Source organism: Protopterus annectens, chromosome 14.part0 (genome assembly GCF_019279795.1).
Source record: "Protopterus annectens isolate FY-2018-M chromosome 14.part0, PAN1.0, whole genome shotgun sequence".
NCBI classification, from domain to species: Eukaryota; Metazoa; Chordata; order Ceratodontiformes; family Protopteridae; genus Protopterus; species Protopterus annectens.
In genome coordinates this window covers 71,739,519-71,766,753 of record NC_056748.1, presented here as the reverse complement: position 1 = coordinate 71,766,753, position 27,235 = coordinate 71,739,519, and the positions used below count along the sequence as shown (strand labels likewise).

At 43.3% G+C, this 27,235-nt stretch overlaps 1 protein-coding gene across 2 annotated transcripts in view; it reads right to left on the bottom strand.

Annotated features, from left to right (window-relative positions):
* SLC25A16 (solute carrier family 25 member 16) overlaps nucleotides 1-27,235 on the bottom strand; it is a 1,052,007-nt gene that overhangs the window by 529,273 nt on the left and 495,499 nt on the right. For both annotated transcript variants that reach the window (XM_044055779.1, XM_044055780.1), the window contains one exon: nucleotides 13,100-13,233. In XM_044055779.1, the coding sequence (XP_043911714.1) occupies nucleotides 13,100-13,233 (134 nt within the window). The remainder of the gene's footprint in view (nucleotides 1-13,099; nucleotides 13,234-27,235) is intronic.

Below are 27,235 nucleotides of genomic sequence, written 5' to 3'. Positions count from 1 at the left end.
CTGTTATGACACTGTCATAGTCCGTGTTGGAGTGAATGGCATGAGACATACCTCCCTGACTTATAGGTAGAGAGACATGATCATGCTCGCAGAATGTTTGTCCCAGGCAGGTATGTCCCTAGCCTTAAGCAGCATTCTACCATCACCCAGAATGAGGCCTCAATACAAGCAGAAAATGATCGACTAACAATTGGCTTAGTTTCTGGTGTCATTCTAAGGGAAGACATGATCGACAGACCATGATGCTTTGCCAGAGATGGCCTGCATCTGTCTCCCTTGGGCTTCAGGCTCCTGGCAGAGGCTATTGCCCCCCCATAGTGCCTTTTTAGGTAATGCCACGAGGTCAAAAAGTACAGTTTTGTACCTACCATAAATGTAGATGTTCGAAGATCCACATTGCTGCAGTCCTTACATATGGGTAGTCCGCTGTCCTCGGTCGGCCCGAATACCAAAGTATTAGGCTGACGTCGGTCAAGGCGCTTAAAACTGACATCAGGACGTCAGGGTACAAAAGCGCATGACCGACGTCATTTCCTCAGTCTTTTCTTGCCCCAGATGTCAGAAGGCCCTAACAAGAAAGGCCAAAGCCAAAAACCAGCAAAACCTAACCAACCCCCCATGCACTAACCATATTTACAATATGTACAACACAAATCATACCACCACCTTCAACAACAGAGGGGAAGGAGGGAGGGTAAATTGGACTGCAGCAATGTGGATCTTCGAACATCTACATTTATGGTAGGTACAAAACTGTACTATGTTCTTCATCTCACATTGCTGCAGTCCTTACATATGGGTAGAATCCCAAAGCAGAGGTAAGGGAGGATGGCAACACTATAAAGCATTCGGAGCTGCCAACATGCCCTGTAAAATTGCAGTGGCAAATCCAGCCCTAGATTTAGAGTAGAGTGGAAGGTGGTAATGCTTAGAGAAAGTATGCACTGAACTCCAAGTAGCTGCCTCCAAAATATCTTTAGTAGCCACCCCTTAAAAAGCTGTAGAAGTGGCAGTAGCCCTAGTGGAATGAGGTCTAATCCCAGCTGGAATCTCCTTACCATGATGGGAATAACAGAAAGCAATACAAAAACCAATCCACTTAGAAATAGTTTGTTTTGAAACAGGTTTGCCCTGAGAACCCAAAGCAAAAGAAACAAACAACTGCTGAGACTGCCTGAACCCTTTAGTTCTGCTCAAATAATATCGCAACTGTCTGTGTATATCCAAGGTGTGCAGAATCCTTTCCCTTTATTTTGGGGTTTGCATAAAAAGTAGGCAAATGAATAGTTTGGTTTAAAGCCACACTAGAAACCACTTTAGGCATAAAAAGAAGGGTTAGTGCAAAGACACCCTATCCTTGTGGAAAATTAAGAAAGGCTCAACTGCCATAAGGGCCTGTAATTCAGAAACCCTTCTCGCAGAGGTAATGGCCAACAAAAAAGCAGTCTTCCATGATAAATATTTCAACTCTGCCGATGCTGCAGGCTCAAAAGGTTGTAGAGTGAGTTTCTCCAACACAAAATTGAGATCCCAAGCAGGAGTAGGAGCTCTACGTGGGGTCTTATATTCTTTGCCCCTCTAAGGAATTGCTTAAACAAAGGCTGAGAAAATAATGGTGGGTCACAGTCATAGTGAGCAGAAATTGCTGCAGCATGAACCTTTATAGAGAAGGACAAACCTTTGTCCAATAACTCAGTAAGGTATTGAAGAGCAACACTTAAATTAGGTTTAGAAACATCAAAGTCCTTAGTTGTACTCCAAAATAAAAATCTCCTCCATTTATCTGCGTAAACTTTCCTTGTACTAGGCCTTCTGGCCTCCAAAATAACATTCAAAACTTGTTGTGGAAGCTGAGACCCTCCAGGGTTTAGAACAGAATATGCCAGGCTGTCAGATGTAGAGAATGAAGTTTGACTGAGTAAATGACTGTTCTCCTGAGACAGCAGGTGAGGAATCGAAGGTAAAGGCCAAGGAGGCTCCTGTACCAGACTTCTCAGTAATGGGTACCAGTGCTGTCGAGGCCAATCTGGAGCTATTAAAATCATGTTTGGCTTGTCCTGTCTGACCTTCAGCAGTACCTTTGGGAGGAGAGGCAGAGGTGGAAAGGCATACACGTGAAGATTGCTCCAATTGAATGAGAGAGCATCCACTTTCCAAGCTGTGGGATGAAACCTTTTTGTGCAAAACTTTGGCAGCTGGTAATTCTGTGGAGAAGCGAACAGATCTATGTCTGGAGTTCCCCATAACACTGTCAATCTCTGAAATACATGAGGATCCAATTTCCACTCGTGGGGATCCATAATTTGTCTGCTCAACACATCTGCTAAGGAGTTCTGTGCTCCTGGCAGAAACCTTGCCTGAAGATTTAGCTGTAAACTGAGAGCAGTCTCCCACAAAATCATTGCTTGTCTGCATAGAGGATAAGAATGCGTTCCCCCTTGCTTGTTGATGTACCACATGACAGTTGTGTTGTCTGTTTGAATCAACACCTGCCCTGGAAGAAGTAAATCCTTGAAAGCTATCAATGCAAATTGGACTGCTAACATCTCCTTTAAGTTGATGTGTAGATGTTGAAGTCTGGCAGGCCACGTGTCTTGTACCCATTTTCCATTTAGATGAGCTCCCCAAGCTTTGTCTGAGGCATCTGTTGTTAAAATCTGACTCGCCTCTGGCCGGGTCACAGAGAGTCCCTTGTTTAGGTGACATTCCTGAGCCCACCACAAAAATTCCTTTTGAATGCAAGGTATTATTTGAATGACAGTGTCCAAATCTTGGCAGTGCTGTGTCCATACATTCTTGAGATACCATTGTAGCTTCCTCATATGCAGTTTGGCATTGGGAAGTACCAGAATACAAGATGCCATGAACCCCAAGGCTTGAAGGACTGTCCTTGCAGTCAGCCTGGACAGACAAGACAACTGATGGAAGTAAAGAGAAAGATTCTTTTGTTTGTCCGGGGTCAAAAAGGCCATCAGGGATGCTGTATTCAGTCTCACACCCAGAAAGCACATGTCCTGAGAGGGTACTAGACTGGACTTTATTTCGTTCACAGAATACCCCAGGCATCTTAACACTGCCATCACATACTGTAAATGATGAAGAAGTTCGTCCTTTTCTTGGGCCAGAATCAGGCAATCGTCTAAATAAGGATAGATCTGTATTCCTCTTAGCCTGAAGAAAGCTACCACTGGAGCCAGAACCTTCGTGAACACTCTGGGCACAGTAGATAAGCCAAAGGGCAATGCAGAGAACTGATAATGTGAAGTCCCAGCCCGAAAACGCAGATGCTTCCTGCAACTGGGCCTGATAGGAACATGAAGGTAAGCCTCCTTGAGATCCAGAGTCACCATCCGGTGATCTTTGCCCAGCAGAGGTAAAAGCTGTTGTAACGTCAACATTTTGAACTTGGGAATGTCCAGATATGTGTTGAGGATAGATAAATCCAAAATTGGTCTCCACGTGTTTCCTTTCTTTGGTACTAGAAACAGGCGAGAATAAAATCCTAGACCCACTTCTGGCAGAGGGACCGGTTGTATGGCCCCTATTTGAAGTAGTAGAGAAATTTGTTTGCGAGCCTCTAGTCTTTGCTGAGGAGGAACGTCCGGCATGCCTTTGAAAGGAGGCAAGGTATGGAAATAAAACTTGTAACCCTGGTGTATGATATCCAATACCCATTTGTCTTGGGTAATCAACATCCAATTTTCCTTGAAGAGAGCTAACCTTCCTCCCAAAGGTGCTGCCAGGCAAGAAGGATCTGGCAGCTGAAAAAATAGGTCATTGGGCCTGTTTACGAAAGGACTGGCCCCTGCCCTCCCCCGAAGATTGTGCAGGTGAACTCCCTGTTCTAGGCCTGAAAGAACTCTGAGCTCTGCCCCTACCTCGTCTAGATCTACCCCTAGACAGAGAGTCATAAGAAGGATACGTCCACCCCTTAGCAGGCCAATTCCTACTAAATTTCAGAGGCTGAACTTGCAAAAAATCTTTAACAGCCTGCATAGTCTTAGCCTTGTCTTCCATTTTCTTCAAGACTGACTCCACAGGTGAACCAAACAACACATCAGACTGCAAAGGAGCATCCAAAATCCTTGTCTTAACATGGTCAGATAAATTCTGATCCTTCAGCCAGGCGTGCCTGCGAAGAACTGAGCCAGTGGCAGCCACCCTAGACGAGGCCTGCACAGCATCAAAACCACACTGTAATGAATGCTTACCCACCTGTTCAGAGACATGCACCAAATCTTGTAATTCTTTACACTCAATGCCTTCCGCCAGAGCATCCACCTTAGACTTCAATTGAGAAAGAAGAAAGTTTTGATATTTCAACATATGAAACTGGCAATTCAAAGCCCTCATAGCTAAGGTAGAAGATGTATAGACCTTCTTTCCCCATCTATCCAAAGCTCTGGCTTCTTTATCTAGAGGAACCGGATTTTTACAACAGAGGCCTTGACACCCTTAGGTCCCTGACTAATAGTTTCTGGGTCCGCCCTAGGACTCTTATAAAGATATTTATGAGCCTCAGGCACCCTGTAATACCTATCCGGTTTAACAGGAGCAGGAGGCAGAGAATCAGGATTAAGTGAAGCCTCTGCAAACACATCTTCCACAACATCCAGAACAGGGGTATAGCCAAGGGCCTATGCTGGGGTAACAGCAAAAACTCCTAAGCCTCTTCCTAGAATCAGAGAAGTCCTGACCTTACCACTTAAAATGTTCCCTCATAGAATGAAGACTCTCTGGAAAAGAAAAATCCTCTGGAGGAGAAGCAGAAGGAGTGGAATCATCTGCATCAGAATCAGAATAAGGAGAGTACTCCTGCAAGTCTTCAGCTGAAGACTCTGAAACATCGAAGCCTGCTCAAAACTTCCCAACTCTGGCTCCACCCTAGGCCTCTTATCAGGAGGGGGCAAAGAACCTCTAATCAGGGTAATCAAATCTTCTGCCATTTTAAGCATGTGCTTCTTAGGCACAGACCCTGCTGAACTAGGAGTGACACCAACAGAAGCTAAAACTGGCCTGCCTCTGGGAGAAGCCTTGGAAACAGAAGGAGAAGGCCTAACCACCCTAGGAAGGGAGGGAGTACAGTAACTTGAGAAGCCCCTTCAGCTTGACCTGCCTCCTGAGAGACCACCTCCTGCAAAATCAAAGTCTCCCCCTGAGACTCCAGAGAAGTCTCCGTCGGAACCACCGGTTCCACTGAAGCCTCTAAAGAACCGGCGTCCGAACGGACGACTCATCTTGCCTGGGTTTAGCTGCTTTGTCTTTGCGCTTCTTAGAGAAGCGGCGCGGAGAATCCGACGGCATATTATAATTGCACCGCTTCCCAAAGACCAGCCTAGCACAATCTAACCTTCGCTTAATAGTGCGTTTATTGAACCTAGCACAAAAGCGACACCCAACAACGTCGTGCTCAGGCCCCAAACAAGGAATACACAAAGAATGATAATCCCTATGCGGTATCTGTTTCCCACAAGAAATACAGTTATTCACTTTTTCTGACATCCGGTAAAATACTGAAGCAAGAAAAAAACAAAATATTCCCCAACGGGGTACTTAGCCAACTTGGATTCGGTCTGAAACTCCGAATTCGAAAAATTTCAGAACGACGAACGGCACTTGCAACGCTGCTTCTGCATCGGACCATGCGGCAAAAAAGACTGAGGAAATGACGTCGGTCATGCGCTTTTGTACCCTGACGTCCTGATGTCAGTTTTAAGCGCCTTGACCGACGTCAGCCTAATACTTTGGTATTCGGGCCGACCGAGGACAGCGGACTACCCATATGTAAGGACTGCAGCAATGTGAGATGAAGAACATCTACCAACATGAAAAGTTCATCAAAAAGCAAATTAAAGGTTACGTTGCTAAACGCTATGAGTCTAAACATGAAACTGCACTCATTGCAAGCATTCTTAACTCTGGAAGATGCTGACATATGTGCAGTCACAGAAACCTGGTTCCAAGCTGTAGAGGGCACCCCAGCCATACCAGGTTACTCATCCTATCACACATTCAGACCCCAAACCGTGGGCAGCAAAGCAAAAAGAGGTGGAGTTTCAATATATATTAAAGACATACACACCTCCAGGCTGGTCAAACAGTATAATGCACAGGAAACACTGCAGGTGCAGCTAATCATTGACAAGACCCCTATTCAAATCATAGCTAGCTAGAGGCCCTGAACTTTGACTCAAGATGGCTGCTCCACCTATCTGGACCTCTTCGAATCTATTAAGATTCAACCCTTACCCTGATCCTGGGTGACTTTTACTATCCAACCATAGACTGGAAGAACTACTCATGCCAAAACACAAATATCCAGACAGTCCCTGATTTTGTCAATGCAAGTGCCTTGGACCAGTTGGTCGACACCCTCACAAGAGGTGATAATATCTTGGACTTGGTATTAACCATCTGAGTAACCACTGCAGCATCACTAAAGTGTCATCCTCCCTGGTAAGATCCAGCCATACAGTGTTCACTTTCAAAGTCACCATCTCCCCCCAACACCCTCTTGCTATGGTAAAACATAAAAACTTCTCTAAAGCCGATTACAACCTCCTGAGGGAAGATATAAACAGCTTCACAACCCCCTCCCCTCCACAGGAACTGACAGAAATGTCCAAACTTACATCAAAGTACTATGCAAGCATTTATATAGCTGTATGGAATCAGGAATGCCAGATAGGACAAAATCTTCCTCCTCAAGGAAGAGTAAACCTGTCTGGTGGACGTCTGCAATAAATAAACTCTATAACAAAAAGAAAAATGCTGTCCAGGACCAAGAAGGAGCAGATGCCTAAGTGGAAGCAATCTCTCCTTAGCCTGTACAAGCAAATAACAGCACTAGTGAAATCCTCCAAAGCAAACTTCAAGTCCAAACTGGCCACATCTACTAAGGATAACCATAAGGCCTGCCTTCTTCACACATGTCCACAATCTCAAAGGAAACACTCAGATCTGCTCAGAACTGGTGGTCATGAACACCACATATACAAATGCCACAGATCTAGCCAACCTGCTGGCAGACAGGTTCAGTGAAAACTTCACCCTTCTGTTCCCCCTTCAGTAAATGAGGACATCCCCAGCCCCTGCCCCTCCTCCCCTTATCTCTAGGAAGCAAATCATCACTACCCTCTCAAAGGCGCAAAAAAATAGCCTCCATGGGACCCGGTAACATCCCAGGCTGCATCCTACATGAACTCAGGCAGGAAACTTGTGGCACCATTAGACACCCTATTTAAGCAAAGCCTGAATACCATCTTTGTCCCAGCCAAATGGAGGACGGCCACTGTCATCCCTTTGCACAAAGGTGGTGCGTCCACCTATCCAGGTAATTATATATATGCTTTTTTCATTAATGCAATCAAATAAAATGTCAGTTAGAAAAGGCAGAGGAGCTAAGGGTCTAAGTGATCATGAAACACAATAAGAGGCAAGGTCTAAAAAACACAACTCATTTCAATGAACCAGTAACTACTAGCCTGTACATGCGAAGGATACCACACCAAAATACTGTGTGTTCAACTGCGAAGCTCTGGAACACTACTAAACCAGAAATGATAAACATCTGACTCACCCCCCCCCCCCCCCCCCAAAAATGATCAATCACATCCCACAATAAAATTGGCAAATCTGGAAGTAGCAATTCTCTCAAATATGCTTCACCATAAATAGCAGGAACCCACCAGAACTCCAAATCCAACTGCCAGTAATACACTATAATAGATATAAAGAAAAGGAACTACTATAAAACTTGACCACTTTTAAAGACGACTACATTTTTTCCTCTTGCCAATACACTATGGCTCACAGATACAATTTTATCCTTAAGCTGCAGACATTCCCTATATAAGCTTATGGTCTGCCAGGGCTCTCACAGTCAAAAAAAAATCTAAATGAAAATACTGAGGAAGGCAAAAAAAATTTAAAGGTTATTCATTTATAATTGTATAAATAAATGTTTTACTTTAAATATGCATGTATGTCTGTGTTGATTCAAATATAAAAAAAATAAATTCAAAAGAAACATCTTTAATTACTGAAACATCCTGTCTGAACTCCTTATTTCAAAGGGAATAAAATAGGAAGTTATTTTAATTTATCAAACTTAGTATTAAAATATAACAGAATTAGACCCAAAGTAATTATAACAGAATTACACCCTAAGTAATTATAAATACAACAGTTACATCACAAATATCTACAGATATTAAGAGATAAATTAAACCGTAATAACAATAACAGTTTAGATAGGATCAATTAAGCTGTTTTCTTACAAGAGGTGACTACCTTCCAGGAATCCGTATCCATATTTCCAGTCCACAGACTCCATTACAGGACAGATGTTACTGTTATTGATATCATCAAGAACATTAAAAAGTCACTCTCCTTCGAGTAAGAAGAGTTTTAATCTTGTTAGACAAAAAAGGTGGGTATTTTGATATAATTCTTTTAAAACATTTTAAAAATTGATGATCAGCATTAATTCCTCTTTGATGCTTTCATGGAATATTGCCCATTTTCACTGGGGAACTTCTCCAGGCAGTCATTACACTACCAAAGATTTACATGGCGCTTTGCTACTTGTAATTGGCCTGTAAAAGGATCAGAAGCACTTTCAACTCCCGAAAAGAGACCCTCTTGCAAGTTTAAATCTTCAGGGATCAATGTAATCAAGAAACTTACTGTGTGCTCTCCGTCCATTTTTTCGGTGAGTGCAGAAATTATATTATTACTTCTAGCACAGTTCCCAATGTCATCTAGTTTTACCAACAGCTAGTTGTTTTGAGTAAAATAAATTAGCATTTCTTGTTTCTAGACCCTTCTATTGACATTACTTGATTAATTTTCAATGTCTTATTTCCTGACCTTGTAACTGCAGGGACGTCTTCAGAAATTCAATCTGTTGTAAAAATAGTCCACATTTTTTAATTTTTTGCTAAAACTGTTCCTTCTTACAAATTAAGATCTGTAATGATGTTCTAACCTGATGAATGTCCACCTTCAAAGAGAAATCTGAGGAATATTTCTTGCAGAAATTCATACTCGTTAGAATAAGCAGCTGGAAACAACACAGAGAAGACTTATACTGGAACAAATGACAAGTTTACATTAAACAGTTCCCATGTCCAAGAAAACTAATCATTCTACTTAAGTAGAGATTAACACATTTTTTTTTTTTGTGTTAAAACAAACAAAAAAAAAATTAAAAGACTTGTCTGTACTCTTCTGCTTACATGTTGGCCATCTTTGTGGGCTTTGTTTCTTTGAACAGCCTCAGCTAATCCTCTTATTGTAAAAGAAAAGTCTCAAACTTTGGTTAAAAAGAAAATAGTTATGTAACTTCAGCTGGCTATTAGGGGTTGGGGGTAAGCCCTATTAAGTGCTTGTAAAGAGTGGCAACAACTAAGTGCATCTTCTTCGAGGTGCATATGGTGAGGCATCCTTGCCTAGTATTGTTCTTATGTTCCAATCTGAGTAAGGATGAGTTTTAAACCTTCTCTGAGATCATCTTCTTTTCTATTTACCACAAAATCAGGCACACTAATCAACATTAAGGCCTACAATCAAGACTGTTCTGAAGAGGAGGTTCTAGCTGCTTCCACATTACTGGCACTAAAACTGCTGTTCTCTTGTAGAGGTTGTTCAAACAATATTCCCATCTTTGGCGCTTCTGCTTATTCTCTGCCAGCGATATGAAGGCACTTATGTACAGCACCTCTTTCTCATAATCTTAACCACTGAAAGAAGAAATCCTAATCTCCTTATAAACCTCTAATTTGGTTTTCTTTCTACATCTCCACACGTATCAATTTTAGCACAAATTTAATTTTCTTAAACAAATGTACCATTATATGCACTATACACACTTATTACAAGCAATGGCTGAAGCTTATAATGCAATGTTGATATCTGCTAGTTTATTATCATTGCTGTGGCCTTTAAACATGCCCCAGCAATGATTCTTCTCTGCTTTGGAGGATTTCTTCCTTCCTCATGTCTGTACAATTGTGGAGTTGCTATATACTAGTTCAGAGGTATGGGGGCTTGCAGCTTTGCGAAAACATTATATTCTTCTTTTTTCCATCTACATGCAACCTTAACCAGATGTTACTTGATGGCTTATAGACGAAACAAAGCTGGGACAAACTTGTGAAAAGAATGATTACTGAATGATGTTACAGTTTCCAGCTCCAGAAGTGAATGAAAAAGCATACAAATGTTAAATGGAATGGCCTGGTAAACAGAATGAGCAAATACAAAGATGTCACAGCAATACATCATGACGGGTCTATATTATAAGATCGACGGTTGAAAACATCGAACACCATATGGTCGATGTCTTCAAATATCGAACTTATAAAAACAACGAGAAAAAAAAGAAAAAAGTACCCTAACGAGTTTAAGCAGGGGGGCAAGCTCCCCTGCACCCCCCACACCCCCGCTACTTAAATATACCAACTCTGAGACCGCACTACATTGCAGTAAACAGAAATCTCCCCTTACGAGATTTCTATTTACACATTCGATGTGCGCTTTCTCTATTCTCGTGTCGACAATATCAGCTTCGATATTGTCGGCTTTCGAGAATATAATATAGACCCCGTCATGACTGTTTTCTCTTATAATCATTAGGCTTAAAGATTAAGGTTGTAAGGACTACATCCAGTTTAAAGTCACAGATTGTAACAAGTAATAAACATTTGTACCTGGATTTAACTGAGATTGAATTGTACAATTAATACTAACTGGAAATCAGTAAAGGTGAATTTTGTAATTTTCTTTAATAAAATAAATAGTACAACGTGATTGTCCTACTCTTGGATGAGGGTAAATAAATTAATTCAAAATCACAGATTTCTATATCCAGATGTGCACTTCTCCAATCACGTATCATAGGAAATCACTGTTGGTGTGGTTTCTGTTGTGACTTTTATTGGCCCATCAGCATCAGTTCAAATTTTCCAGGGTTTTCTACATTTCTCTGTAATTATGTAACTGTGGAGTCAGGATATACAACAAAAGAGGGCATAGGAGTGTTAAGTGTGTGTGTGTGTGTGTGGGGGGGGCATGTGGCTTGCCCCCTGTAAAAAAATGTTAAGAAACTGCTGCAGGAAAAAACTAATATTTAAACAGTTATCGCCAATGGCAAAATTCACATCTTAAATTCAGTTCTTTCTTAATCATTTCCATTCTGTGCCTCACTGAAAATCATCTTATCAGGTTTAGCAATTTTATCTTAGTTTGACAGTTTCAAAAATGTTTACAGACCAAAATTATACTTAAGGTATTTAAATCCTATTTTTGAAAGTCAAATGTAAAATGTAAAAGTGAAGCTTCAGATACTCTATACTCAACACAGAACTTGTTTCAGAAAATTAAAGTAAAAAAAGTCAGCTTCTTTCTCAAGTCCTCAAACCACCAGTTCGTGTAATTTATTAACAGTAGGCACCTTAACAGTCTTTGAACACTTTCTGAAAATAAATTGTGCCTGGCAAATCAGAGTTCCATCCTTTGAAGTATGCAGACTAGGAAATAGTATAAAGATTTCTGTTTTAAGACTCTTAAAGGTTAATACAAGACAGTGACTAAACTATAAAGTCCTAGAGAAATAACAAAAGTCTGAAAGAGATTATATCAACTGTAACACAAAATTAGGTCATTTTATTTCACCTCCAGCATGGAATCATGTCAAATATATAGCATATACTTTAAAATGTTCTATCAGACTAAAGAAATACAACAAAAAGCATAAAAATATAGAATACAATTTGCAGTACTCCCCATTCAGAGGAACTATTTTATTCAGGCAACTACACTTGTGTTGGATGAACAGCCAAAGGGCTGAGCTCTTCAAAGAGCTAGTTGAAGACTATGGGACTTTTAGCCCTGAGGCAACTTTGAAGGATGCATCTCATTAATGGACGGGGGGGGGGGGGGGGGGTGTCACCACAGCCTGCCCAAAAACAACTTGTAAAGAGAAGGACAATAACATGATTGTGCAGATTTTGTCTGCCAGCACTAGTAAAACAGACTTGCTATATATGGAGTCTGATGCAAACACAGTGCCCAAACATGATATGCAGATGAAGAAGAGACTCCTTTTGCAGCCGCTACTACTTTATTGTTGTTGTTTGTCTTTCGGCTTTTAGGGGTCGCCACAGCGGAACTCCTGTCCGCTAATGACTGGCAGAAGATTTTTACGGTACCAAGTTGCCAGCTCGACGCCCAACCTTCAACGAAGGCACGCCCATTCACGCATTTCTTTTGGAACGCCACTCGACCGCGGGGAGGACATGCAGAAGGGACTCCTCGCACTCCAGCCAAGAATAAAAAGTATTCACTTTCCAGACCATTCTTAGTTGTTTTCTGATCTCAACAGCAGGGCTGGTAGTCCATTATTTAAATAATAATGAGGGTTAAAGATGAGGTCTGGGTATATGAATATAGTTACATTTCAATGCGGGACCAGTCTAAGTAGGTTACATATACCATTTTGCTGGAACTTAAGGTGTCAAATAAAATGAACATATTTTGATGGTATTAACAGGTATCTATTCTGTAGCTATACCATTAGACAATTATTTTCTGTCACTCTGTGGCTCATCTTTGACAAAAGAACTATTGGATGACTGGCATTAAACCACATCATTGGCCCAAAACAAAGTTTGTTAAAGGTACAGTCTTAAAATCTAAAAGTAGCAGAACTTTTGCTGAGGTTTTGACTGTAGGAGGTAAGGCACATACCGTCACTTACATTTTAATGTTGGGACAACTTCTAAAACACTGGAGATTGTCTTCTGCTAAAGTGACAAGTCCAAAAATTTGATTAGGGGTAAGTGACTGTGCCAAAGGCTGTTTGGTTTCTCAACAATGGACAGAGCAGACCAGTAATATGAACATTTTTTTCGGAACCACAGCAAAGCAAAACAAAATGCAGTAAGCACATACACATGTATATTTCATAAGCTGCAGTACACACAGACATACTTCCAAAGTGCTCTTAGATTTGATGAAAAAAATAATTAAATCAATGATGATCATTTATGCAAATTTGATAAAAACTTCCTAAAAACACAAGGTGATATAAACTTACCTTTCTATAGCGGTCAAAAGACATAAACTGAATTGCTCCATAGGGAAATATTCGGACCATCATTGCCCCATTTCCTTTGTACAATCCAAGGAATCCCTCCTTCTTGGGAACCGCAAGGAGAGTTGAGAAAGCACCTATCACCATTAAGAATTTCATTAACCTTTAAAACATTAGTTACAAGTGATAAATACATATACCAAGACATGATTATGTATTTCTATATATTTCTATGACATATCTGTATATGTTAACAATTATGCTGTATTTTTTCTACACTTTGTTATCTAATTAATACTCTAATCTGTGTTTATTATGTAAAGAATTACTGTTGGAGCTTTTCTCCTCGGGTCTCCACTGAAAATGGGCTTGTGCTTAGTTGGACCAACCCGGTTAACAAATGTGAAATAAAAATAAAAATAAAATATGATTACACTCAGCTCTGGCATATGTAAACAGCAGCACACAACAGAATGTGCAATATGACACATCGACTGCATAAGCAAGGATGTTACAGTCCTTGACCATGCACTGAAAATGCCTATAGTGCAAAATTGTAGTACTACAGTGCCCACAATATAAGTCACTGTAATACTTTTATTTTAAGCAGGTGGACTGACAACCGTGTGGCTACTTTTTCAGCAATTCTTGATTGCAAAAAAGATTCTGTGCTACACAGAGATAGAGCCCTGACTAAGCACAGCATAAGCCAAAACTGATTACTGGTCCCAGTACACTAAGAGCAATCTAGGGGCTGGGAAAGAATGCAGGGGCTGAGACAACCAGCTTTTTTCAAAATGGGAGGGGAGAGGTTTAAGTCCAGGAATGCATTACTCTTTCAAACTCCTCACAGCAGACCTGGGGAAGGAAGCCCCTCTGGCCTTATGCCATTTACTGAAGTAAATAATAGTCTTGACCATGTTCATGGCATGTCTAACCCAAAACACCTCACTGGGTGTTTACTAGGAAACAAGCAGGGCTAATAAAAAATAAAAATGCCCAGTCCCATGAACTTGACCCAAAACCTAATGGGAATGAATTGTACTTGTAAGGAGATCATGGAAGGCCTGATAGTCAAGAGGGTAACTGGAGGGAAACACAAACTTGCCACAATAAAAAATATGTTATAATAATAAAATCCTCCCTTTACTTAGTAATAAATGCCAAGCTAAAGTAAGTAAGTAAATAAATAAATCAAACACACACACACAGTTATGAGAAAGAAGTAACACAGGGTATTGTTTTGTCACCACCTTGATAAAGTACATAAAAGTACCACACTTACACCAAGTTAATTAAGAATATCTAAAAGCCTGCAGTAAGAAGACCTGTCTAAAGTTACAGAGAACAAACTTGTATCTTGTGAATAAATCTATGGTAAAATTAAGCTAGGTTATTCAAATGCACTTTAATCACTGTTTCACAGTGCAAGAACAGGTTCGTTATTCATTAGTACTATAACTCAGAATAAGTACGTTTATTATACATCTGATCACAATTGTGTTTCCTTGCCTATAGCACCAAGACGTGAAGCTTCATTTAAACCATTGAGAGATCCCCATCAGTGCAAGGTTTCAATTCCTACTGCAAGTTTAGGCCCGCATACTAGACGAAGGCACTAAAGACAGTGATGCCTCCATATTTGTAAAAGGAAAAAAAAAACACTAGTTAGACAAAATAATCTTTAACTCCTCCATGTCCAACTTACCATTAACATGTCCCATTATCACATTACGGCTAAATATAGGACCTCCTCTATATCCCCTTCAGCCCATAAGCCCTACCAAACTAGTATGGAGTCCCTATCCATCAAGCCAAACATCATTCTCTCATGGGGCTTCAAATACCACTCCATTAACTGGGAGACTTGTACATCCTCTAACATGTATGCCCAGAGATTTCTGGACTTTATCAATATAAACTCTCTGGACTAGTTAGAGTTCACTACAACCAGATGTGATAAAACCCAGGACTTGGACCTCACCAACATAGGACAGCTCTGCATCCTACCAGATGCAACTCCCTCCCTGATCAAATCGGACTACAAATCCGTCACATTCACCTTAAGAATGAAGCCAGAAACATAATTCAATATCTTGGTATTCACAGATTGTCCCAAAGCTAATCTACTGAAAAATTAGTGATGACCTGGCTAAACTCAACATCTTCTTCCAATCCGATGACCCCACTACTTAAGTGGAATCCTTTACTGAAAGTCTATGCACATGTGAATAGCTGCATAAATGCATCTGTCCCCTTCTGTAGTAAATGCAATGCCAAGTTCAAAAATTAACCCCTATGATGGAAGCCAAAAATAAGCTCTATGATAATAATAAAATTCACTGCATTTAAAAACAAAGGCAACTCTGAAGACGGAGAAAAAAGCTCTTACTAAACTTAATGGGAAACTCTGGACCCTGATCAAATCAACCAAAGCCAGATGCCAGGCAACAACTGCCAACCAGGCAAAGGAGAACCACAAAGCCTTATTTAATTATGTTAGAAACCACAGAAACTATGTCAAGCACTATTGCAGGGCTAATATTAAATTACATCACATACTTGGACTCAGGTGATCTACTACTGAATAAATTTAGCTCTAACTTCACTCACCTCCCCTCTAACAATCCCACATCTCATACCCACATCTATACCCCCTCAAATCTCCTATAAACAAGTCCTCAAGGAACTTAAGACCAAGTACGCTGCTTCTATGGGACTGGATAACATACAAGTCTGCTTACTAGTCAGCCTGAAACAAAAACAGTTAAGACTCCCTACAGAGGTCATCCAATGCCATATCTAAACAGGTTTTGTGCCAAATGACTGGAGAACTGTCACCCCCTTCCATAAAAAAGATGGTCCATCAACAGACCTATGTAATTATAGACCCCCACATGACCAGTCTCATCTGTTAAGGCTCTGGAAAAGATCATTATGGAATTAAGATGCATGGATATAGGTAACCAACAGACTCTTGACCCAACCAGTTCAGATTCAACAAGGACAGGTCCTGCCTATTTAATCTGGCTTACTACTTTGAAAAAGTTACTGAATGCAGTGGGCAAAGGTAAAACAGTGCACACTGAATATCTAGGCCTTGCAAAGGCATTTGACACCATCACCTACTCTGGTATCATTGATAAATGTTCCTGGATAAATGCCAATCCCTTTGTAACTCATTAGAAAGCAAACTGGACACAAACAGAACCCAGGAATTTAGGGTGGGCAGCTATACCTCTGCCAAAAGACCTGTCACTAGCAGTCTGCCCCATGGTTCAGTCCTTGGGCCATTCCTCTTTGGCATTTACATCTCAGCAGAGATTAAAACTGATGTTAACGGCTTGCAGTTGACCAAGCCTGAAGATGACTACAAACCTGGAGCCATCATAAACTCTCCAGAGATCACCAAGATCCCCCCAAGAGGGCCAATCCCAACAAATAGTGTCAAAATCATGGACTAAAACTAAATGCCAATAAGTGTATTATCATATACTTTGGCAAGTATGACTCCCCTTATAACTATCACATTGACAACACACCCCAAAACTGATCTTGTAGTTGGGGATCTAGATTTTGATTACTCTTCCTTTTAGAATTTATTTATTTATTGGCATCTGAATATGGATTCCTTAAATGAAAATGCTGTAAGATATTTGTGCTGCAGCACATCATTAAACTTAGTGTAATAAATGCTATATGCATTTAAAGGTAACACCCGATAACACTGATGATCTGTGTTCCTCTTTTGGATGATTTGCTTACCATTATTAGTGGTAAACTGATACTTACCGATGACAACTGCATGTTGTCACAGCCTGGACAACTGTTGTTACATATATTAACGACTGGACTGAAGAGATAAATAATGTTATGTAAAGAGTAAATAGAACACATTTAGAAAATGATGCGTTTCTATTGTCTGTACAGATTACTCAACCCCCATGCAACAAGATAATGCCACTGACACCTTTGGAATTCCGGATACAAGTATTCAGCAATCTGAGGATTCAAAGTATATAGAAGAAAATAAAAAAGGAAGAAATTCACAAATAAACAAGGAAGAAAAGTAATAAATGTCTGTAAAGCAAAGAGAATAAGAAGTTATGTACCTACCATAATGTTCCATGTTAGTTGTCTTCTTCTCGCCTTCTTTCTTGCTGGTTGGGTTCGGCTCCGACTCGGCCATTTTCTAAAACTCGAGAGCTACTTACTGGCTCGAGGCCTTCCTATATCCCACAATGCCTGGCGCTAGATCCCCAGATCTCATTTGGAAGACCTAACACCATCACAATACAAGAGGACAACCATCCCAATAGCAAGACTTCAGCTATAGGGCTAAAGAAAAAGTAGAAAACATAAATCGGTTAAGGCTCAGCCAGTGACAAGACTCTTAGGAGAACTCTTCTCGGTCCATCTAAACTAGGGGGATGGAGGGTGGGACGCAAGAAAGAAGGCGAGAAGAAGACAACTGACATGGAACGTTATGGTAGGTACATAACTTCTTAATGTTAAGTTGTCTCTCTCGCCTTCATTCTTGCTGGTTGGGACAGCGTCCCTAGCACCCTAGTCCTGGGTGGCTCATCGGAACAGACTCTTGAGCACAGTGGAACCAAAATCAGCTCTACTCCTAGAGGCCACATCCAATTTATAATGTGAAATAAAGGTATGAGGGGTGGCCCATGTGGCCGCCGCACAAATGGCTTCCATTGGTAGTCTTGCTTGAAAGGCTACCGACGTAGATAAAGCCCTAGTAGAGTGGCCTTTAGGTTTAGCAGGGAGTGTATTTCTCAACTGATAAACAAGGGTAATAATAGAGGACAACCACCTGGATAAGGTTACTTTAGGCACTGGTCGACCCTGCTTACCCTCCGCATAGGACAAGGAGTTGGTCTGATTTCCTTATTTGTTCAGTCCTATGCAAATAGAAACGTAATTGCCTGTGAACGTCCAACTGGTGTAATTTGTGTTCAGCCTTGTTGGAATAATCTGGAAAAAAAACTGGCAGATCAGTGGATTGATTCAAATTATTTTCGGAGGGGACCTTAGGAAGGAACGAAGGATTAGACCTGAGTGAAACCCTATCCTTATGGAAAATTAGGTAAGGAGGATGAACACATAGGGCTTGAAGTTCAGAAACTCTCCTCGCTGAAGTAATGGCCACCAAAAAGAGGGTTTTCCAAGAAAGCAATTTCAAGGAACAGGAAGCTGCCGGTTCAAAAGGAGGCAGTATCAAGGAAGATAGGATCAAATTCAAGTCCCACGGAGGTGGGGGATCTCTCACTGGAGGCCTGAGCAAGATTGTTCCTTTAAGAAAGGCTTTGCAAAGCTTATGCATGATGCTGGTTTCTGAAAGGCCCATATGGAAGTTAGAGATTGCCGCTAATTGAACTCTAATGGTGGCAGAAGAGGAGCCCGCTTGAAAAAGTTCTGCTAAAAAGTCTAGAACGTTATGGACAGGGGCCGTGAAAGGATCTATATTTCTAGCCTCTGCCCAGAAAGAGAAACGTTTCCACTTACTAGCATAAGTCTTCCTGGTTGTAGGTTTGTGCGAAGAAAGGATAATCTCACGCACTGAATTGGAAATACTGGGAAGCCTGGCTAAGGTTGGAAGTGGAGCAACCAAGCAGTGAGGTTGAGAGACTGAAGAGATTGATGCAACCTGCCCGACTGATGGATCAGGAGGTCCGGAACTGGGTCCAGATTCCAAGGCTGCTCTAGACGGTGACGATGCAGGAACGGGAACCAGATTTGTCGAGGCCAGTAGGGGGCAATGAGGATCATCCTGCAACCCAGCACGGTAGCTTTCTGGATTAGTTTGGGAATTAGGGGAAAGGGTGGGAATGCATACAGAAGTCCCTGGGGCCAATCGTGAACTACAGCGTCTCTGGGGGAGTGTCCGGGAAGAGGGGAGTGAGTGAAGAAATTGTCGCACTTGCTGTTGAGAGGAGTTGCGAAAAGGTCGCAGCAAGGCTGACCCCATTTGCAGAAGATTTTGTCTGCTACTGTTCGATTGAGAGACCACTCGTGAGGCATGAGAATAGCTCTGCTTAGCCTGTCCGCTATGACGTTGGACTTCCCAGGGATGTTCGTTGCTGTCAGAAACCGTTGAGAGGAGATCGCCCACTGCCATAGTCTGAGTGCTTCTCAACATAAGGGATATGACTTGGTTCCGCCCTGCTTGTTGATGTACCATACTACAGACAAATTGTCTGTCTGAATTGCAATGGTCCCAGTGGGTAGAGAGTTCTAAAGAGCTTGCAACGCTAAAAGCACTGCCCTCATCTCCAAGACATTTATGTGCAAGAGGTACTCGTGCGGTTGCCAGGTGCCCTGGTCAGTCCTGCCCTGAAAATGCCCCCCCCCCCCCCCAATCAGGGAGGCATCCGTGGTCACCGTGGCAACTGGAGGAGGAAGAACAAATGGTCTTCCCTGGGGTACTGTTGAGGAGACCATCCACCAAGCTAAGTGGTCTTTGTATGACTGTGTGATTAATGTCTTGTGAGATAAGGGGAGTTGTTGAAAGGACCATTGGGTGAAAAGCATCCACTGGAGAATACTCATGTGAAAGCGAGCCAGGGGAACTAATATGATCGCTGCTGCCATGAGACCCAAGGTTTTTAGGAAGAATCTGGCCTGAATCTTTCTGCATCCTAATAATACCTGTACATGTCGGCGAATGTCTGCCACTCTGTCTATTGGGAGTCTTGCGGACAGATCTTTCGTATTTAATCTTGTGCCTATAAAGGTTAAAGACTGACAAGGCGACAATGCAGACTTTTTGAAATTTATTGAGATACCTAGGTTGGAGCATGTTGATGGTATAATCCCTGGCTCTCAGCAATTGATGCCTAGTGGTAGCAGTAAGGAGCCAGACATCTAGATATGGAAACACTTGGAATTCTTGCCGTCTCAGGTGAGTGGTAACCACTGCCATGCATTTGGTGAACACCCTGGGGGCTGTGGTGAGACCAAAGGGCAGGGCTCTGAACTGGTAATGACTGGCTCCCAGCCGGAAGCGGAGAAACCTTCTGGAACGCCCGTCCATTTTGATGTGGTATTACGCATCCTGAAGATCTATGGGGCACATCCAATTGTCCAGACCCAAAAAGGGTAGAATGGACTGAAGCGTGACCATCCGGAACTTCATTCTTTGAACAGACTTGTTTAATCTGCCGAGATCCAAAATGGGTCTCCAGTCCCCTGTCTTTTTTGGTACCAAAAATAACTTTGAGTACATTCCGGATCCTTGCTGGTCTGCTGGGACTTGTTAGATGGCCCGTTTTTTCAGCAGTTTTGAAATTTCTTGTACTGCCTGTTCCCTTAGACTGGATGGAACATCTGGGATGGGGTTGTTTGATTGTAAGGGGGTGTGGACAAAAGGGATATTGTAACCTCCGGATATGATAGACCGTACCCATCTGTCTCGAGTGATGAGACGCCAGGCTTCTGGGTACAGAGACAACTTTCCCCCAACTGCCTCTGAAGGCGGACAGCCCCTCAGGGGTGCTGGAAGGGCTTGTCAGAGAAGGATTCTCTGCTGTCCTGATTCTGCGGACCCCCTCTGCCCTGTGGGCGGCGTCTATTGTTGTTCCCTCCTCTGCCTCTGGAGGGAAACTCGCCATGTGTGTCAGGCATGGCTCCCTGGGGTTCCTGGCACCACATCTTTTCACTCTTCTGACCTTTAGGGTATGGTCTAGAGAGAGTGGAAAAATGGACTCCCACGGCAGAGAGAGTCTTGCCTTCCTTCTCACACCTGGTATCTTTCACCTGAGGTCCAAACAGAGCTGAACCATCAAAAGGGGTGTTGGTGAAGGACACCTTGAAGGGATCAGCGAAGTTACATAACCGCATCCAGGCACGTCTTCTCAAAGCCATGCCTGTGCCTGCGGCCCTACTCGCCCCATCAGCCGCATACGAAATGAGCCGCATGGAGGAGTTGACGATTGAATTAAGAGTCGCCAGCTGGGAGTTAATCTTGTCTTGAGCCCCCACAGCTGATGGATCTTGCAGGGTATCTCCTAGCTCCTTCCGGAGCTCCCTCTGAAGATGGGTGAAGTGGCACAAGTAATTCAGCGACCACATGGAGAAGGTCGCTGAGGAAAACATCTGCTTCCCGTATCTGTCCATCGTCATAGACTCTATATTAGGGGGATGGACAGGTACAGAAGTGTCAGCCAACTCCTTTTTCGTGGCAGCTGCTACCACCATGGTATCAACGGGGACACCCTTTGTCAAAAACTGTTTATCTTGAGGGGCCGTAATAAACTTAGTGGGCCTGCGGGGGGTTGGTTCCAGTGTGTCCGGGGCTGACCACGCCTTCCGAGCCACCACTTCCATCAATGGATCGAAAGGCGGAGACACCCAAGAGGTGGAGGGGTGAGAACCAAACGCATCCAAGTATACCAACTCGTCCTCAGAAGGGTTAAGGGCAGTCCAGTTCCCCCTCTGCTTAAGGATCTCAAGGATGTCTGAGAAAGAGACATCCTCAGAGGGGGATCTTGGGGACCCTTCCAAATCCTCCAAGTCAGTATCTGACGTGACAGACTCGGGGGAGTCTACATGTTTCCTCTTACATTTCCGCTTTCGAGGGGGCTCCTCTGAAATCTCAGGGAAGGCCTCGGAAGAGGAAGATACACCCAGTGGGGTGAACTGGAGCGTTTGATCCCCTCGCTTGGAGTCTGGAGGAGGGGCAGAGACCGAAGCAGGCACCCTGGGGGGAGGAGCTGAAGGGGCTGATCGAGGTGCAGACTCAAAAGTCAGCATGCTCCTCATGACCTCGAAGGCGCCCCTGTCCGGCAGAGAAGAGGGCCCCCCACTCCAAAGAGACAGGAATCCTCTCCGGCACCGAAAGGGATGGCTCCGAGGCCAATGTAGGAGCCGAGCTTACCTGCGCCGAGGCTCCGAGAGGGAGAACGGGGTCGGACAAGGGTCCGATGCCACTCGCCCCCTTGGAGCAGACGAGGAAGTCCTGGCGCCCAGATCCCTCCAAGGACAGAACCATTGAAGAAATCGGAGCAGATGACAAAGCCGAAAGGGGAAGCATCGGCGCAGACGTTTCCAAGATCCGAGCCCCAACAAGCTCCGGCTCCGAACTGACAGGAGGAGTCGGAGGAGGAACTACTTCAGAAACAGGAACAGCAACAGCCTGATGAGGAGGGCTAGCTAACATTTTAGCCAGGGCCTGCAATTTGAGGAGTCTACTAACTACTCTCTCCAAGTCATGATCGGATAGCCTCGAGGACCGAGAAGAGTGGGACCGATGGCTCCGTTCAGACTGTAGCAAAGGTGACGCCGGAGCCGAGCGAATCGACTCTAGGGATGGCGACCTAGATCGCTTACGGCTCCCTGACGGTTCTGACACCAAAGTCGGAGCCGAGTGAGATTTTGATACTTCGGTTCCGGCCAGAACCGAACTGGAAGCAGACGCTCCACCTGGCGACGGCGCCATACTGGGAGCAGACGGCTTGGTAGGCTTAGGGGTTTTTGCTGGCTGAGATTTCGCCGGAGACCCCTTGGGTTTTAGTAACCCCCTGAGAATCAGCTTGTTCCTACGCTCCTGCAGGACACTCGGACTAAAGGCATGACATACCGAGCAAGAGTCCTGCAGGTGTAGGGCACCCAAACAATAAACACAAGAAGTGTGACCGCCTGTCAGAGACATTTTCTGACAGCATGAGTCACACTTCTTGAACCCTGATACCTTGGTATCCTTTGACATGGCAAAGAAAAAGGGATACCAATAGAGGAATGTTAGACTAGTGCAAAACACACACAGTCACACACACACACACACACACTAGTCCCACACCTTCACACAAAAAACTAACAAAACTACAAAGGCTAAACACTACTTCCTACTGGAAAAGGGATTAAAAAGGGAAAGGGATAGCCTCTAATTTAAATGGCCTACTAAGGGAGAAGGGGGGGGGGACTCTCTAAGTAAAACGAGTTTCCTAAAGGGCAGAAAAGTACAGTTTTGTACCTACCATAAATGTAGATGTCCGAGAGGCATGCATCTGCAGTCCTAACAAATGGGTTGTCCTGCCTCAGGCAGCCCTTCGGTCGGCCGGATTCCAAAGTCTGGGTCTGGCCTCGGCTGATGTCGCACTTCACCCGACGTCACTGCTGCTGTCAATTGGGTATAAAGGCATCAGCCGATGTTTCTTGCCCCAGATGCCAGGTGCCCTCTAGGAAGGCTAAATTTGGATAAATGCAAATGATTCCAAACAGTAGAGAGCACACAAAAAATAAACATGTATGTACATATATACAAACAAATACACCATAATAGATTCCCTCAGCTAGCTACAAGATGGGCAAATACCCTAGGAGTACCACAGAGGGGAAGGAGGGTGGGTAATCCTGACTGCAGATGCATGCCTCTCGGACATCTACATTTATGGTAGGTACAAAACTGTACTATGTCCTTCAAGGATGCATCTGCAGTCCTAACAAATGGGTAGAATACCATAGCCAAACTGGGGGAGGAGGCACTAAGAAGATTATGGTGTAGTTAAGATCCCTTGCAAAACAGCAGTGGCAAAACCTGCTCGGGATCTGGAGTATAAAGGCAGATTATAATGCTTGGCAAATGTATGCACGGAGCTCCAAGTAGCAGCCTCTAAAATGTCTTTGGTAGCCACTCCTCGTAAGAAAGCTGTAGTAGTGGCTGTAGCCCTTGTGGAGTGAGGTCTGATGTTTTCTGGAGTTGTCTTCCCATGAAAGGAGTAACAAAATCTAATGCAATTTCCTATCCATTTTGAGATTGTTTTGAAATTGCTTTTCCTTCCATTCCTGCTGCATATGCTACCAGAAGCTGGTCAGTTTTTCTATTGTTCTTGGTTCTGTCCAGGTAGTAGCGCAATTGCCTGTGTACATCCAAGGTGTGCAGTAGTCTTTCCCCCCTGTTCTGTGGGTTGGGGAAGAATGTTGGTAGGTGGATTGCTTGGTTCAATGATACCCTGGAGACCACCTTTGGCATAAAAGTAGGGTTAGTTCTCAAGGACACTCTATACTGATGGAAGATAAGGAAGGGCTGTACTGCCATTAATGCCTGTAATTCAGAAACCCTTCTTGCTGAAGTGATTGCAAGCAGGAAAGCAGTTTTCCAAGATAAGAACTGTAATTCTGCTGTTGCTGCTGGTTCAAAAGGGGGTAGTGTTAACTTTTCCAGCACAAAGTTCAGGTCCCATGTAGGCAGAGGTGGCTTTCTTGGAGGCTTTACATTTTTAATTCCTCTCAGAAACTGCCTGAGTAGAGGATGAGAGAAGACTGGAGGATCCATGTTGTATTCTGCTGAAATTGCTGATGCATGAATCTTGATGGAGGAGTAAGACAGGCCATTGTGGAAAAGTTCTGCTAAATATTCCAGGATGTTAGCTATGTTTGCCAATGATACATTTTCTCCTTTTGCTGCGCTCCAAATGAGGTATCTTTTCCATTTTGCTGAATAAGTCTTCCTTGTGGAGGGTCTGCGAGCCTCCAGGATAATGTCTTTAACCCTCTGAGATAAATTTGGGTTATTTTGTTTCATGTAAGATTCCAAGCAGCTAGCTGCAGTGTTTTCAAGTTTGGATGCAGGATCTTGAAGTTGTTCTGTGTTAGCAGCAGAGGAACTAGAGGTAGAGGCCATGCGTGTGTCCGAGACATACTTCTCAGAAGCGGGTACCAATGCTGCCTCGGCCAGTCTGGAGCTATCAGTATGATCCTTGGGTGATCTTCTTTGATCTTCAGTAGCACTTTGTGCATCAAAGGTAGAGGTGGGAATGCATATGCTGTTAGGTTTTCCCAACTGAAGGATAGGAGTCCACCTTCCAAGCAAGTGGGTGGTATGTCCTTGTGCAGAATTTTCTCAATTGGTGGTTGTGTGGGGATGCGAACAGGTCTATTTCTGGTAGCCCCCATTTCTCTGTAATGGTTTTGAAGATGTCCGGATGCAGCATCCATTCGTGGGCATCCGTGGTAGTTCTGCTTAATGTGTCTGCTAATATATTTTCTTTTCCTGGCACAAATAAGGCCTGGAGCTGAATGTTGAGGTTCAGGGCCACATTCCACAGGTCCATTGCCATCCGGCATACAGGGTATGAATGTGTGCCTCCCTGCTTGTTGATATACCACATAACTGTGGTGTTGTCCGTCCTTATCAGCAAATGACCCTGTTGAAGAAAAGGTCTGAATGTCTGAATTGCCTGTTTCACTGCCAGCATCTCTTTTTGATTTATGTGTAGGTTCAGCTGGTCCTGTGTCCATAGGCCTTGTATACACTTGTCTGCCATGTGTGCCCCCCAACCGAGGTCTGAGGCGTCCGTGGTGATAGTCTGGCTTGGGTGAGGGCTGTGGAAAGGCAGTCCTTTGTTCAACTGACAGGCCTGAGCCCACCACAGGAATTCTTGCTTCAGGCATGGAATTATTGGAATTTGGGTTTCTAGGCTGCTCTTGTGCTGAGACCATAAATTCCGTAGGTACCATTGCAACTTCCTCATATGCAGTCTGGCATGTGGGATCAATATTATGCAGGATGCCATGTAACCCAGAGCTTGCAGGATTTTCCTTGCTGTAAGCTGGTTCTGCGTTGTTAATGCCTTGAAATAGAGTGGTAGTAGTTTTTGCTTTTCTGCTGTGAGAAATGCCATTTGATTTGATGTGTCCAGTTCTGCACCCAAGAATGTAATCCTTTGGGATGGTACCAGCCTTGACTTTTTTATGTTGACTGTGTATCCCAAGGCCTGCAGTAGGTGAACAACCTTTTCCAAATCTTTTGTTAATTTGATCTTGTTGTCCGCTTGTATCAGGCAGTCGTCCAGGTATGGATAAATTTGAATTCCCTGAAGCCTGCAATGAGCAATTACTGATGCCAGGCATTTCGTGAATACTCTGGGCGCAGTAGATAAGCCAAAGGGCAATGCTGAGAATTGATAATGCTCTGATCCTGCAAGAAATCTGAGGTATCTTCTGCAATCTGGTCGAATAGGGACGTGCAGGTATGCCTCCTTGAGATCTAGAGTCACCAGCCAAGCCTCCTTGCCCAGCATGGGAAGAAGGTGCTGTAGGGTCAGCATTTTGAATTTTGGAACAATGAGATATGTGTTGAGAGCGGACAGGTCGAGAATAGGCCTCCATTGGTTTTCTTTTCTTGGCACCAGGAAAAGTCTGGAATAAAATCCTTGTCCTTGTTCCATAGCCGGTACCTTTTCTATAGCTCTCATCCTTAGTAAGTGGTTGATTTGTCCTAGAGCGTTTGTCTTTTGGTTTGGTGGTAGGTTTGGCATTCCTCTCTTCCTTGGTAGAGTATGGAAGTGAAACCTGTAACCTTTGTCTATTGTCTGTAAAATACATTTGTCTCCTGTAATGTAATGCCAGTTTACTGAAAATAAGGCTAGCTTTCCGCCTAAGGGTGCTTCCAGTTGTTCCCTGGTAGGCGGTATCAGAGCCAAGTCACTGTGACTGTCCTGTGGAAGTGGTAGTAGCTGGATCTGCGGCAGTACTTCTCTGGTTGTTAGGCTGCCACTGACGTCCCCTGTAGGCACCTCTGGATTGACCTCTTCCTCTTGAGCGCCTATTTTTGCCTCTCTGTGCTCTGGTGTCTGGAAAGGACCAATTCTTCGAAGGCCAATTTCTACTAAACCTAGGAGGCTGAACCTGTACGAAGTCCTTGACTGTTTGGACAGATTTTGCTTTTTCCTCCACCTTCTTTAACACTTGCTGTGCAGGGGAGCCAAACAAACTGAGTTTCTCCATGGGAGCATCTAGGAGCTTTGACTTTACATGGTCTGGTAAGGATTGCTCTTTTAACCATGCATGCCTTCTGATCACTGTACCAGTCATAGCTGATCTAAAGGAAGCCTCCAGTGCATCATAGCCGCATTTTAAGGAATGATTACTGACCTGCTGAGTGTTATGTACCAAATCCTGAAGGGACTTACGGTCTATAGGTTCAGGAGAGGATAGTTTTTTTATTTAACTGATCTAACAAAAATTCCTGATACTGAATCATGTGGAATTGACAGTTTAAAGCCCTAGCCGAAAGAGTAGCAGAAGTATAAACTTTTTTACCACATCTCTCTAATGCTCTAGATTCTCTCTCAGAGGGGAGGGGGTTTTTGGCAGTTGCTACAGCTTTGGGGCCTTGAGAAATAG